This window comes from Vidua macroura, chromosome 17 (assembly GCF_024509145.1).
Source record: "Vidua macroura isolate BioBank_ID:100142 chromosome 17, ASM2450914v1, whole genome shotgun sequence".
In the NCBI taxonomy this organism is placed as follows: domain Eukaryota; kingdom Metazoa; phylum Chordata; class Aves; order Passeriformes; family Viduidae; genus Vidua; species Vidua macroura.
The window spans coordinates 15,042,897-15,059,351 of record NC_071587.1 but is presented as its reverse complement, the minus strand read 5'-3'; the positions used below and the strand labels follow the sequence as shown (position 1 = coordinate 15,059,351).

At 44.9% G+C, this 16,455-nt stretch overlaps 1 protein-coding gene across 3 annotated transcripts in view; it reads right to left on the bottom strand.

Annotated features, from left to right (window-relative positions):
* PREX1 (phosphatidylinositol-3,4,5-trisphosphate dependent Rac exchange factor 1) overlaps positions 1-13,728 on the bottom strand; it is a 126,842-nt gene extending 113,114 nt beyond the window's left edge. For all 3 annotated transcript variants that reach the window (XM_053992999.1, XM_053993000.1, XM_053993001.1), the window contains exon 1: positions 13,475-13,728. In XM_053992999.1, coding sequence (XP_053848974.1) covers positions 13,475-13,633 — 159 coding nt within the window. In that variant the 5' untranslated portion in view covers positions 13,634-13,728. The remainder of the gene's footprint in view (positions 1-13,474) is intronic.
* Between the last annotated feature and the right edge of the window lie 2,727 nt (positions 13,729-16,455).

Here is a 16,455-nt window from a genome sequence, read left to right as displayed (position 1 = left end):
GACTAACATAGCTTCTCTGTTTACATTTTTACTACTCCCTGAGAGTATTGGGAAAGTGCTAACTGGCAGTTCCTGAAGGGCCAAGACTTACATTCTACACCTTATGTTCACACAGGAACACTTTGGCAGGAAGACTCTCCCAGCACAGTCTCCTGCATCCAGCAGAGGTACTCGCAGAAGGGAAAATGTTAACGCCTCCCATCCCCACGGATTCTTTGTCTGTGCACAGAGACTGCCTCTGGTTATGCCTAACTGTCCTGCTGGAACTGAGCTAAGACCACCAATTCATCGAGTGCTAACTGCCAAGGATGTGTCAGCTGGATGTCATAAGACTGAATTGAAGAATTAACATTCTTGTTGCACTTTTTCACAAAAAAATTCACATTGTTTATGTGACATCTTTTGCTCAGCTTTTTCTCCTAAAGGAGGTAAGAAATGGAGACAAGGCTGTGTTAGTTACTTCATTGGCGCCCTTTGTACAACTCATTTTGCCTTTCTGCACCTCAGTTTCTGCATCTGCTAAATACTGGTGCGCTATTTTGAGAAGATCCAGCCAAAAATTGCTGCATGAACCAGTATCTTTATTCTAAATGCACTTCACAACAAAATTTTCTTCTTCTCTAAGTGAAATAGTCTGAAAGGTTTCTTTCCCCCATATTGAGCTGGTTTTTGATACCATGCTGCCCCAGCAGCTCACCCAGAGCCACATTAAAAGAGAACTGATGTCATGCAGCCTTGCCTCCACACACCACCTGGACATGGTAACTGCTGCCACTGCAATTTAATTCTTGCTTGCTGTTTGCAAATTTCAGTTCCTCTAGTTGTTTGCTGTAAAACTTTTGATTCATACTTTACTTTCCAAATATTGTGGCTTTTCTTGTGCAACTGCTTAAGAAAGATGGCCTGTATTGTGCAAAAGGATCTCTTATGACACAGCGCATGCACAGTATAACAGACAAAGCCCATTAAGAGCCTGGCTGTTCCTTCTAGCTTGATTTCACGTCAAGATGCATGTTAGCTGTTTTTCAGTAGGGAAGAAAACAGAGGTCACAGTGGAAATACCAGAGGTACCTTGCTGTTTATGGTTCACATTCTACAAGCAGAAGGAGCTGATACTGCAAGGTGACAGGCACCCGCTAGAACAGGCTGAGCTTTCCCAGCTCCTCCTGGCTTCTGCACCCCTCAATTCAGTGCTCCAGTTTTGTTTCTAAATGCTTTTTGCTCTTGTTCCCTAACTTCTAGGTGCAGTTATTCTGGCAAATACTTCTTCTAAGTGTTGAAGGATGAATGCAGAAAGGAAATTAATGCAAAAATGAAAAAAGCCATGTACAGTAAGATTTTCTGTCCTTGCACAAGGGCTTTCCAAACATTGGAAAGGAAGGCAATAGCAAGCAAGAATATGGAAGCAATGTCACAGCCAGAGGAGTGAATACAGCACAACCCTGGGAGTTCAGTGCTGGCAAAGTTGAAGGCCTACTCAGTAAAAGGCCCAGCAAAACAAGTACTGCAACACTCAATGCACTGCATTTCACATCCTCTCTACCATTTAATAACTGAGTTCAAAACTCCCATGGTACTTTTCTCTGGTATTAACAACTTAATTGGTAAATCTCACTTTTCAACTATACCTCCCAAAAACACTGTCTTTGGTCCATACAGTCTGAAAACCATTACTTATTTAGTGACAAGTTTTCAGAACACATTCTCCTTGTGTGAACAGAGGACTTGTGCCAGCACAGAGGATGGGACATGTATTTGTAACAGTGGTAGTTTCTCACATACATTTTTAAGAGCCAACAAAGGAGACAAACTCTGTGAAAAGTGTCTCCCCAGTATGCAGCTCTCATTTTCCTGTTGAGGGATCATGCCTCTGACAAACCAGTGCTCAAAGCCAATGCACTTCTGCAGTTCTCTTTGGAAAACTTCCCCCACTGTTCTGCCCTTATTGTCTTGTCAACACCCTCTCCTCACAAACAGCTGCTTCCCATCTGAACTGATTTCTGAGCACAGTTTCAGTAACACAACAAACAGAACTTCCAGCACCCAGAGGGATATGAGCTAAAAAATTATATGCGAGTGTCCAGTGATTATCATTTGAAGCCTTTCATTTTCTTAAAAAAAAAAAAAAAGGAAGTAAATAAAAGAGAATGATCAAGCACCCTTCATATGGAGGACCAAAGTACCTTCAGTCAACAGTATCCCAGCTGACAACTGTCAGTGTTGACACTGAATTAGGTAATTAACATCCAGTTCCTTTTCACACTGTCCTGAAGTAGTTGACAGCCATTCAAACTGTATTTCCTTTCTGTCTCTTCCTCCACAGATTAAACAAAATAAAAGATCCCAAGTAATGACGGCAAGAGTCAGGAATGACAAAAATCTAAGGAAGGCTGATGAAACATATTTCTAGCATTTCTGACCTGGCACCTAGAACTTTCACATAATAACAAAGCATCAGAAGTAACACCATCCACATCAGCACCCTCAAGGAAAAGCTAGCACTGGGTCTGGGTGTGAGCTCCAATCTACCAGAATCCTGCTTTAGCACCAAGTGTCAGAGCCTGGGGTGGGACCTGGGCCATGCCTCCATTGGTGAGCCCAGGCCAGGACATGTGCCCGAGCCTTGCAGTTCTGGGAGCAAACTGGGAGAATGTTTCCTGGCATGCTCTGGCCTGGGCCTACGAGCATTCTCCCAAACAAGTGCAGGCACGGTGCCAGCCAGGGTAGGCCAAGGACCATTCCCAGAAGGCAGTCTGAATGCAGCCACCCTGCTCGGAGACTCGGAATTCAGCACTACAGGACAGGACCAGATCATGCCAGCTGGCCACAGGGCCAAAGAGTAAAGCCTGGTGCTGTTTTGTTTACTACATTTGTAGCCTAAGTCTCTTGCTTAACAATACAGGGCATTAACCACTGATCAGGTCTAGTAACAGATAAACAGATAAACTTTTGCGTCCATGCCTTCTCCTCTGTGACCTACATACTAAATAGCACACAGCCTACTCACGTATAGCACACAGCCTACTCATGTATACCTACATTAAGCTTGTCCATTTTTCCCACAACAAATGGATGCTATTTAAGAATCAGGTTGGAAAGTCCTAAAAACTTTCACAGCCTTCCGTTACTGCCCCTTCACACAAAATGGAAGGGGCTTCTTTAGCCACCTAGTGATGAGTTTAACAGCCAAGGCTCCCAGTGAGGTGACGCATTCAAAGCAGTTGCCAGATTAGACAGAAAGTCCCATGGGACCAGAGACTTTGCTATGTAGCTGAAACCCACCCACCTATCTGAGATAAGAATTTGCATTTTAGTGAGTTCTTATCAAGAGTCTGCCACCCAAGCAAGGCCCTCCACCAGTGACACACACACATTGAATATCAGGGATCTCCTCTCATTGTCAGCTTCCTCAGCATCCAAATAATCCCTGAATGCAACCTTTTATGTTTTCCCCTCTTTCCTGACAAGTATTTCCCTTATGTATCCCATGACACATTGTTCCAAATTACCCAAACCATGCTAGGATGCCAGAAGCATGAGCAGGAAAAACTTTCAAGACAGAAGTTTACCACTAATGTAATTTACTGTAGATAAAAGAAGGTGTAAGAGGGTATGGATGATGTTGTTAGGCTTTTTTTTAAATCCAAGCCCATTTTATCATGTACAAAGGGAGTAAACATCTGGCAGACATCCAGTAAAATGAGATTCATGGGTTTAAAGCTGTTTCTTGGTAAATTGCTCAGATCCCAAAGATAAGCATCACTCCTTGGTGGCAAGCTCAGCAATCAGTGACACTGGTGCAAAGGACTGGAGCAACCTCTCTGCAGAAGAGGTGTTCTCAGGAAAGGGGCAAGCAGTGTGCATCTCAGGGATCAGCATTTGCTCATTCTGACACCCTGGGCCAAGACATGTCAGCAGAAAGGATGTGGGTTTGGTATCACTGGCAGCAGGCTCCGGTTCACAACTAAACCAGCAACCTGATTTGTGCAAGCCAGGCTCCTGGCCCGATCACATCAAGGTCCACACCCAAAACATATAGTCAAACAGTTCCTAACATATGCTTGAGGCAGGAGCCCTGGAAATGTTGGTCCTATCCCTTACCTAGTGGTAACTTAACAACTGACAAATCCACAGGGAATATATAAACAGCACTCTGCCTATCAGATTGTTTGCTCCTTCTTTTTTTTTTAATTGAAAGGGTATTACTGAGCCAAATAAATTAAGACTAGTCTACAAAGACTTTTAAGGACTAAACAATTGCACTTGTTAAAAAAAAAGTGTCCTCATTTTGGATAAGCAAAGTGGTTTGGGAACCAACAAATTAACCTGTTGGCACAGGAAATGATCACAGCAAAACCAGAAGTACAAAATGAAAGGTTAAGAATGGTCACAAAATTTACTCCATGAGTCATGAGACATCAGATTAACTGCAACAAGGTATTATTTGTATGGCTGATATGCTTCCATAAAAATAATTTCAGCAGTGGGAATAGTAGTGAGAATGACCCAGTATCCTCACATGAACCTAAATGTTCCTGTAACTCAGTTCCACAGTCCCATCATCTCATACCAACCTTTAAATAATCAGGATTTAGAAATCTGTGGCACTCTCTGCAACTCAACGATGCATGACATAAAATTGTCACTGTTTCCAGAACGGTAGGAAGTGGCATTGCCAGCTGGTTTGTAACAAATTCTTGTGCTGATAGCCCTGGGTGAAAGGGCAGACAGGCCTAAGACAAGCCCCATAATGCCAGAACAGTAAATTCTGCCTTTCTGTCCCTAGGCTTGAAGTGGCCTATCAGAGCAACATTCAGCTTTGGGCACTCAGTGTCTCCTGGCCTGACATATGGCACTCACCTGTGTAAGCAAGGAGGAAGACCCATTAGGAAGGGTGAAGGAACTGTTTTCTCATCACAGAGCTGTTTTCTCTTATTCTGCTCTTGAGAGCTGTAGTTCAAAGGGAGCCAATGTCTCTTCTCATGAATGGCACCTACAGAAGGGCCAAGATGGCATGCAGAACTCACGTGTTTTTACCAGACAGCCACCCTGAGGTTCTGTCCCAGTACAGATCCACTGCTGTTCTCTACATCTGCTACAGCTTGACTCAATCACACCTGCAGAGGTAGTGTGAAAGCTTTAATCATGCCTGACTGAGATATTAAGCAGGACTCTTCATCTGCAGCAATGTTAAAATCCAATACTTTGGTGAGATCTCAGACACGCTGTTGGTGCAATCCCCAGTCCAAGCCTCCATTTGTGACACAGAAGGGAAAAGCAGTGAAAGGCAGTGTTCAGTCTAGATGGGATGGCTTTGCAAGAATTGCATTGCTCCACAAGAAGTCTTTGTAACTAATTGAGAAATGACATGGCTGCTTATTTCAAGTCTTTTCTTATCTCTAGCTGTACTCACTCCTAGAAACCAGGACAGGCTGCCATTTGCACAGGAATTTGAAGCATCGTCAAAACCAAAAGATACATCACCATTTACATCCTAAACCACACTACAACTGTGCAAGGCCTTCATCACTGAAGGCTGGAAATCAATTTGGGGAGACAAAAACAGAAAAGGGATTCTACAGCTGGAAAGAAGACAAGAAATTCATACAGTCCCTTTCTATTTTCTTGTAAGTGCCTAAGGTAAACAATAAGCAGGCAACAGAAATAAGTAATTTCTTGAAAGATTAATCTGTCCCAGACTCATCTGGGTGAAAATGTGCTTGGGAGATCCTGCTTTTTCAAGCCTCAGAAACCCTCTGTGTCGGGTGCCTCTGGGAGTGCCAGGATGTGCGCGTAGGAAAGCTGGCCTGCAAACACATCACCCTCTGCCCCTTAGGAGGGTTCAGTGTTGCACTTCCAGGGCACCCCCAGGAGTCTGAATACCTGACTGCTCCTGTAAATACTTTATGCTGACACCTAGTCCCAGTCCCTGGTATGAGCAATGAGTTGTTCCCAAATGCAGGTACAAACTCAGACAAACCTTTTTCTCCTGCAACAATAATACTCTGTATACTGTACAAAACCTGTAAGTAATCCACTGTCTCACTTGGTACTGCTAAAGCATTGGGAGTGCCTTGCACCTGGTGTTCTGAGCACGAGAGCTCAGGACACAAATAGATTAGAGAATCCAGATAACAGCACAGGAATTATCAGAAGTAAAATTAAATAATTTTTGAGAAAGAAAATTAAACAATTTGACAATTTAGCATAATCTGAAGCAAAATGTGAAAACATTCTTGAAATATTTAAGGGATTGATGCAAAGGAAAAAAGAGCACTAAAAAGATTAGACATTACATTAGGCATGAAGAAGACATCTCTAATACTAACAACATCTAAACACCAGGATAAACCATCAGAAATGAAGCTCTTTCCATATCAGAACATGATGGGATGGTTTGTCAAGATTCTCTCCAAGGTTACTTTTCATGATTCTGTGATACGATGTAAAATTGAAGAATTACCTTTCTCACCCCTGCAAACCAGTACTCCTGCCTATGGCAGAAATACTGTGTGACCTAGGGAGTGGAAAATTTTCAACGCTTTTAAACTTTTTTGCTTCCTCTATTTAGGGACAAACAAATTTCCCATAATGGGTATCAGTCTGCTTCCTGCAAATATCAGCTGAATATGTTGTAAAATCAAACATGCATCCAGCTATGTACCAAGCAACTCTAACACTCTGCTCTCTGTGATGCCTGGTTCACTTTTTGATCTCCATGCCCTTTCCTACCAGAGCCCAAGGTCTTTGTCCCTCCCTTCCCTCAGCTCCCACAGTGCTCTTGCAAGAGTTTTGTTGCAGAGGCACCAGCAACAAAAAACTCTGGGAAAGCCCAGGGCAGCCAAGCACTCCCTTCTCCCTCAGAGATCATGGCACATGTTCAAACAACTGGCATGCCTGAAATGGGCTGATTGATCACAGCACAGCAACCACGAGGAGGGAGAGATGCAGAGCCAGAAAGAGGTCAGACACCTCATTCCAAAGGATGTAACAAGACCAAAGTAGGTCTGAGATAAAGGGTAAAAAGGGTCAGATGCACACCAAGCTGGAATGAGTTAAGGGAAGCAAAGAGAAATTAGTTTCTCACCTGTATGGCAGTGAACTGGTGAAATTACACAGGGGATTTATTGATATTTTCTCACCACGGAAATTGTGTGAGAGTGCAAAAAGAATAAACACCTTCTTTCACATAAAAACCTGCCGTACTCCTATGTAACTGATTTGTAAAGCCTCACTGCAAAAGGCATTGGCTCGGCACACTATTTCCAAAGCGACACACTAAGATCATACAGCTCAGAGCAGGAGAGAACCTGGGTATTCTGGATCCTTCAGCCCTGATCTTAGACCCGTGGCTGTAAACTGGGCTCTCTAGACCACAGGCTCAGATTAATAAATATTTTCAGAGCTTTCTCTTTGCTTTGTTTTGCTTTTCAGTGTCTCATTTTTCCTTCATCTTTCTACATCCAGACTGTTTTCTTCACTTTCTTTCTTTGTATCTGGGGCAAAAGAACCTTTTAATCTGTTTGCATTTCAGCCTTTAGCCACTGATTTTGCACTACACTTGGTCTAAATAGAGAACTCTACTAGTGAAATTGCCAACCCCAAATTCAAGCGTCAAAACAACAGCCCTTGAAAACTCAGAAGCATTTTTGCTTTGCTAATGTTCCATCTTCAGTTCGTGCTTTACAACCAGAAGGGCTACAAACATGTCATTTAAAATGAAATCCGTGATCTTCCTCAATTTACATAAATCAGGAACCAGACTTAAACAAAAAATAAAAGCTCTGTGACTTTATAACTAAACAGAACATCTTGATCATTTGCAGTTCTAGCAACTGGCTGTAGTTGACCAACTGACCCAAAATAACAGATCAGCAAAGGTAATTTAGATCACTTCCAAACAATTTCCTTTCCCATCTACTTCCTCTCCCCTGAATGCTCTTTTAGCTGTCTGTAATAAAGGAGCAACATTACCCAAACCATATGGTTCACCCTCCAGAATCAGCGTTTATCTGTACCTATGAGGGTGAACAGGCAGAGAACGGGGTAGGACAGGAAACCACAGCTCACAGCTGAGACAAATGGTCTGTTTGCTACTCTATTAGAGCACCAGAGCCTCATCCTGGATGCAAACAAGATTGTGAAACAGAAAGGGAAGGAGGTGGGGGGAAAGACCAAACAAAGCCTGTGATGCTTATCATGTTTCAAGATGGGTGGAGTGCAAAACCCAGAGACAGATCAATTACACCTACAAAGCAAGCAAGAAAGAGAAGCAAAACATAAATATTTTGAGTCTGTAGGATGTGGGCTAATTTATCTGCTGGCACATGTCCTAATGTAACATTTATACAATCGATAGGATTGAAGGACTTCTAGTTTTCATACAAAAATAAAGGAATGCATGATACTAAAACCTAAAAATAGTATTGGTACAATTACTTATCCAATTTGATACCTATCTGGTAACAACAATTCACCTTTCCTACCGTTTTCACACCTGCACAGAACAAACTGCAATTGCTCAAGCTAAAAGTACATACTGTCATTCTGACATTAAAATTTACAAGTTGGTGGTTTGTCTCTGGAAAGATGAAAGAGACATAGATATACAATGTAGAGAACAATTTGGCTTTATATATTCGCAATTATCTAAGCTGCGGGAGCTGCATGTGCAGGTTTGAGCTGAATGTTCGGTGAAATAAATGAATGTGGGGGGAAAAAGCGATGCAACAAAATCCCTACCACTGCAATCCAGTGTACTGGATAACTACTGCTCCAATATTTCCACATGTAATTCATTATTATATCTACAAAATGGTTAAAAAAAACTCTTTAAAAACCTGACTGCTAACTGCTGTGTATTCACTATTTCATCTATTTTTAGAATGATGGTCAATGAGTATGTCTGAAATTGCTCAGGGCTCCTGTGTCTCCTTACTTGAGAGCTTGTCTTTAATTACTGAACCATTAGTGTCAGATTTGACTGGGTTTCTGTGGAATGACCATGCAACAGTCAAACACACCACAACCTTTCTTTCCCCAACAAACCGTGCATGACTTCTCCGTACCAACACTCTAAGCAAGAACAGCTACCTGGAGCCTGGCTAAGCCCGAGGGCTGCACCCTGCAGACACTGCACCTCCAGCAGCGTCCTGCACAGGACTGCATGCCACCAGACACATGCTGGCATCTATCCAGCTGTCATCCCAACTAAATTATCACCTGGTGTGATTCCATCACACAAAAAAGAAGTATTTACAAAATTATACAGGACAATATAAACATTTCTGTATACACTACAGAGTTAAAAGAGGTCAAAAGATTCATTGAATCTTAAAGCTTGGGGAGTGAAAAATCTTATGGTTTATGATCACACCAGAGACAACAGAATTATCTGTTTATCTTACTCCTGAAACTTTTACTAAAGTTCCATTAGGTTCTGACAATTTTCCACTTTGCTTCTTCTGTGATCAGTAGTTCTTTAATAGTGTTAGCAGCAGTACATTTCCATGCGCTCCATGCAGTTCTCCCTACTGCTTAAAAAGTTTGGCTGTGTAATGAGCCTTTACTAGTACAGCCAGTAACACAGCTGCATAACTGCAGTACTGTCTATTAACACTCCTGAGTTACACAGCATTTCTTCAAGGATAATTCCATAATTAGCAATAATACCATCCCTGCCCAAACAAATGGCAAATAAGACAGGACACAATATTGCGTGTGTATATTCGTAACTAAATCAGTAACTTCAGGTCATCAGCTGTGAGCTGGTAGAAGAGAGTTTTCTCCTCTCCCTCCTTATTTTGAGGAATTGTCTAGGACACCTAGGACTATTGAAATAATGGTATACATATAGTATCATATCTGTATTATATTACAATTTAATATAAAATCCAGACTCTGTTTAAAAAAACCCAGCTATATCCCTTGGAATCAATCATCTCATCTTGCAAGATGAGATGGGGTAAAGCTATTGGGTTTCATTCTTGCCATGGTTATGATACATTCTACTATAATAGGTAATACACATTAATAGATGTATTATATATATACACACACATATAACACAAGTACCAACAGGCGTACCAGAAACTAAGCAGGAGCTAAACTGACTAGGAACACCTTCTCATGTCCAAAATTAAATGGAATAAAATTACTACAAATCACATACAAAGTGAAAAATGATGGAACGTCCAAGTTAAATTTGCAGATATAACTCCATTTGTCAAAATTACTTTAGGTATAAAACATAACAGATTCTAGAGACTATTTAAATAAATAAACATCTGTAGCATTTTCATTAAATGAGTACACTACTCATAATAAAATATTCTTAACAGTGAGTACCACAATTTTTATTGTTAGAAAATAGAATTCCATGTTCTATCACTTTAATTATTTAATTATAATTTTAATTATGCTTTATATTAAACTTTACAGACTCAATTTATTAATTTATGAATGCAAAATATGGACCACAATCTTTTAGGTAAAGCAAATAAGAGCTGAGTCCTTATGCTAATAATGAACCTATTTTCCCCTGCATCTTAGTGGGAAAACATTTCTAAGCATAGAAAAAGAAAAGAAAAAGGAAACTTTTCCTTAAACATGATCACACATTCATCTCCTAAAACAGATTAAAATACTGTAAGTAAAAGGAGGTTATTTTGATTCATTTGCAAATGCATAGTATTAAATACTTACAAGATTCTAAATACTTAAGAGATTCTTGTACATTACCAGGGAACACAGGAAGCTGCTGCTAGCAAGCAACTTCAGTGCTGTGAATAAACCCATAGAATTCAGCTGTTTGCTTTTTAAAACATTGTTTATTGAGAACACTTAATGAAGACTAGTGCTTCAATAGCAAATATTTAACCAAGAGCACAGATTCCCTCACATAAGCACAGCTGTCCCAGCCTACTTGGGGGAAATTCATTATGATGATAAAAGATATGAGCTTTAGCCTTCCTTTATTTAATGCAAGCTATTGAGGTTTCTTAGGCAAAGGAACCCATACCCCACATCTGTCTCATGTCCTTTTTGACAGGAACAAGTTTCCAGAAGATCTGGGTGCTGCAGTTCTCCTGCACAAAAAAGCAGTCTTTCAGCACAGCTGAAATTACATCTGGATCATATGGAGTACAAACCATTTCAGCACAGTTCACACTATGGACAAAACAACTAACCCTGCCCAGTCACTCTGCAGTGTTACCCTGGTACATCACCCCAGGTAGTGTAACAGTGTACGTTTATTTTGCACTGGCTGAGTGCTGCCCACACAGAACACAAGCTGGGAAAACAGAGATCCAGGGGGCAGGAGGGGTGGTGGCTCCTGGGCACTGATGCCAGCACGCTCAGGAGAGCCAGCAAACAGTGGCCTGCATTTGTGAGGCCAAGCACAGCTGAGAATACAGAGTCCCAGGGCTACAGCAGCACTTTCATCAGTGTCCTGAAGCAAAACTTTTGGCCTATAACTGCATCTAATCCCAGTGATTAGATAGATGATGTTATCCTTGCACGTTGTGTCGGCTGTCCAGTGTGGGAGGTGGGGCAGATTTCCTTCCTGTGGGCTGTCTTGTTAGAAGGATTAAGTTATGGCCATCCACATAATTTATGCAGAAAATATTTCACACTCCAAATTTTATTTTTAAAACTTTCACCCCACTACTGCTCCTTTTACCCTCACATGCTGCAGTAGATCCTCATTGTCCTCTTCTTGGGGCTAACAACATTCAGCTGTAAGCAAGCAGTTGTACAGAGATTCAGCCCATAAAATGTAGGTCAATGACTGAAGAAACTGACATTATTTAGGACAGCACATGAATATTTGACATGTGCACAAAGTTAAGCCTGTGTATGAATGCTGCTCTAAACTAAGGCCCAGATACAAGAAAGATCCTATCCCTCAGTGCTTTATTCAAACATAATGACTAAAACACAAATTCCGTAGGGGGGTAGAGCTGCACTTCCAGAACCAGCACCACAAATAATACTATAGCTACTGGTGACAATAGCCACCTGGTGACAAAGAGCCTCAGAAGGGCTCTAACTGCCAGCAGTGCCAGCCAAGATCCCAGAGAGTGCTCTCCACCAGGATCTTCTCCTGCCATTACCTAGGGCGTATTACTCACCACTGCTCTAATGGAAACTGCCAAGTTAACGAATACAAATAAATAAAAGACCTGTTTTGTTTTTTTAATACATGAAAATCCCATTTAGCTACCACTGTGAGTACATCTGGCTGTAAGAACAGGAATTAAAAATATATGTAGCTTGAATCTACATTCTAGCCTGCAGCTAACAAAATCTCAAATTCAGTACTTAGGACAGAGGAGTTTTCTGAGGGATTTTGGTTTTGTTTTGTCTGTAGGGTGGGGCTCTTCTACATCTTAGAAGAAAACCTCCTTGTACTGAGACAGAACCACAGTTCTAAATGAAGCTAACTGGCACTTCAGTTGGAAAACTCAAATTAAAGGCTCGGAGTTCAATTACTGGAGAGAGAAGAGGAGGGTTCAAGTAGAGACTAGTTCATAAAGCAACCACATCCTTGTCATTTATCTTTTATGCTAGACAGTTTGCCACTTTGGTGAATCTGAAAAACACTGAAGACAAACTGATTTTAAAAAACAAACAAACCAAAATCTTGCCAGAAGGACAGGTCAAAAGGGGCCCAGGGTCTAAGTGCTTTTAGATGAAACCAGAGTTTAGTCTTTATCTAGAAAAACACCAGAAGGAATTTCTTTTTAGGAACAACCTTTTAGAAATCTCTACAGAGACTTCCTTTGCTTTGATTCTTGATCTCTGTGTGATCACTAGTTTATTCTTCTTTTTTTTTTTTTAATATATCTGTTATCTAGTAACTTTTACTACAGGCTCTTCCAGTTATTTGCAGGAGTGTGGTGGTACACAGATGAATTCCACATTTAGAACCTACACAGGAAAATGGAAATATCCAGATGGATTTTTTCTTCTGAACTAGCCCGTGAATAATTTCAGAGCCAGGTATAATTGTTTCCACATGCACAGACACACCCGGCACAATCACAAATTTATGTTTACCATTAAACAATATTTATTTATAAACAACTGACAGTAAGGGTAGATTTTCCAAGTGAGTGTAAAAGCAACTTCTGAACAACAACAACCAAAGGGACGAGGCGCTGAGAGCAGATGCACTCCGGGGTCCGTTCCTGGCGCCCCGCGGGGCCGGGAGCGCTGCGGGGTCGGCGCTGCCCGCGCTCCGCGCCGGGGCCGAGACAACCGCGGCTCTGCCGGCCCGCGCGGCCAGGCGGCCCCGGCCCGGGCCCCTCCAACAGAACCTCCCTCTCGGCGGCGCGGACCCGGGCACGGCACTCCCACAACTTGTGCCCCGCCGCCCCCGCAGCCCCCGGCCCGCCGGGAGGAGCCGCTCCGGGCCCGCCCGGCCCCGCCGAGCCCCCGGGGGCGCTCCCAGCCCCGCGGAGCCACTCACCGACTGCAGGAAGCGGAGGGTCCCCACGTAGTCGCGCTCGGTGCTGAGGATCTCGTTGAGGACGCAGAGGCGGAGGCGCAGCTGGCGGTCCGTGTCCTTGGGGCAGCCGGCGGGCTCGGCGGCGCTGGGGGCGCCGGGCGGCGGCGGCGGCGGCTCCATGGTGGCGGCGCGGGCCGGGCTCCGCTCCCCGCTCCCTCAGGAGCCCCCCATGGCCCCGCGGCCCTGCCTCGCCCCGGGCGGGGGCGTTACAGAAGCCGGGCGCTGGGCGAAGCCCGGCTGCGGGACATGCCGGGCTAGCGGCGCTGAACAGAGCGCGAAGGGAAGTCCCGGCGGCAGGGAGGGGGAAGGAGGACGGGGCGGGCGCAGGCGGCGGAGCCCGGCCCCGGGGCCGGCGGGGGGCAGCGGGGCGGGGCGAGAGCGGCGGCAGCGTGGCTTTTTCTCGGCTGCTCGTCCCGCGCACCCTCGCAGCCGCGTGTCCTCCTCTCACGCAGCCCCTCACACGCATCGCCTCTCACCCGCACCCCTCATCCCCTCCCACATACGCTCCCCCATCCCCGTGCGCTGCAGACCCCGCACAGCTCGCCCTCTGCCCCCCTGCACACCACGGTCTGTTGAGTTGCTGCACAGCCCGCACACACAGCGCTGTGACACAGCGTCGTGACACATCCCGCACACACATCCCGCACACACAGCGTTGTGACACAGCGTCGTGACACATCCCGCACACACATCCCGCACACACAGCCCGCACACACAGCCCGCACACACAGCCCGCACACACAGCGCTGTGACACAACCCGCACACACATTCCGCACACACATCCCGCACACACAGCCCGCACACACATCCCGCACACACAGCCCACACACACTGCCCGCACACACATCCCGCACACACAGCCCACACACACATCCCGCACACACATCCCGCACACACATCCTGCACACACATCCCGCACACACATCCCGCACACACATCCCGCACACACAGCGCTGTGACACAGCGTCGTGACACATCCTGCACACACATCCCGCACACACATCCCGCACACACAGCGCTGTGACACAGCGTCGTGACACATCCTGCACACACATCCCGCACACACATCCCGCACACACATCCCGCACACACAGCCCACACACACATCCCGCACACACATCCCGCACACACATCCCGCACACACATCCCGCACACACAGCCCGCACACACAGCCCGCACACACAGCCCACACACACAGCCCGCACACACAGCCCGCACACACAGCACTGTGACACATCCCGCACACACATCCCGCACACACAGCCCGCACACACAGCCCGCACACACATCCCGCACACACAGCGCTGTGACACATCCCGCACACACATCCCGCACACACATCCCGCACACACATCCCGCACACACATCCCGCACACACAGCCCGCACACACAGCCCGCACACACATCCCGCACACACAGCGCTGTGACACATCCCGCACACGCAGCCCATACACACATCCCGCACACACATCCCGCACACACATCCCGCACACGCATCCCGCACACGCAGCGCGGTCCCACAGCTCGGCCGGACACCGGGCTCACCCCAGGGCACACGAACACCGCACAGCGCGATGAACACGCCGCAGCTTCCCGCACGAGCAGGGACCGGCCCCCAGCCCGCCAGGCCCTGCCCGCCGCTAAGGGGGGTCACACAGACACCTCCGCTGTCACACAGGAGTGCACACAGCACAATGGACACAAACGTGCAGAAATAGGGAATCACAGACTTCCACGCCAACAAAGAATAAGTACAAAAAGCAGATTTCATCGCTGTGAATCCAAAAGGCAGAGGTATTAAGTTGGTTGCTGCTGCTCCATGTGCAGGAGTGCTTATTCTGGCAGCACATCTGCTTCAGGTGGCAACTGCTTGTGCAAAGTGAGTGCACAGCATAAGGCAGAGAGGAACAGGGCAAACTGCACACCAAACCAGGCTGAGGGCTGCAATTCAGCACTGCTCCCCCCGTTCCCAGAAGGCTAACTTGGTTCATTACGGTGGAGATTCTCCCAAATATCTTCATTCCACCATAGGAACACTGCCAGGCTTTTGTCAAACTACAAATACTTTTTTTTTTAAAACTTAAGGAAAAAGGTTTCAAGAGGAAGATTTAAAAATGTTAATAATGTGATCTCCTAAGAGGTATAATAATAGAGACGCTTATTGGAGATACTACCTTAAAAAGTAAATCTAGCAAAACTAAATGCAACAAATAATGTAATAATTGTCATCTTCCCCAGGCTAAACCAAAATATCTCTTGAACTTTTTTTTATCTCAGTGTGGGCTTTTTTTCTTTTCTGACTGGTCATTACTCTGGTTTTTAAGTTTTCTATTCAGGAGTAAGTGTTGGTAGTATAACATACCCAATTATCATCTCAAGGCTTCATGGATATCACATTACACGGAATGAAAAAACAGCTCTTGGGTCAAGGCACAGTTGCAGCAGGCTGCAGGTCTGCAGTGTAAAAAAAAAAAATCTCAAATGCTTTCAGCCCTAGGTGTGGAAATTGTCTTTATTAAGTGACAATATTTTATTTCCCCATGTTTCCTAATGAGGTAGTCTTGGGTCAAGGTGTGCGGTTATCATGGCTCAGTGATACCCTGCGGTAGCACTTTCTGCATCCTCATCAGTGACAAACGCTCCCCTCATTCCGAGTCAGTCTGAAACACGATTGTTCAAAAGGGGAAAGGCCTTATCTCCCGGAGTGCCTGGGGTCCGAGGGAAAAGCACCGAGGGCAGGCACTGGCCTCCCCTCCGGGCTCTGTGCAGGTCTCAGCTGCGCCGAGGAGCGCTCTGGGCTGCGGGAGAGCGCTGCAGAGCGGATCTGAGGCATGGTCAGGGAAGCAGAATCTCTAGAAGGTCAGATTAGACTCTAAATTCACTGGTTTTCTTTCAAGTTCTTTACATTTAACCTTTCATTTTCTTCTGAAAGTCACTACAG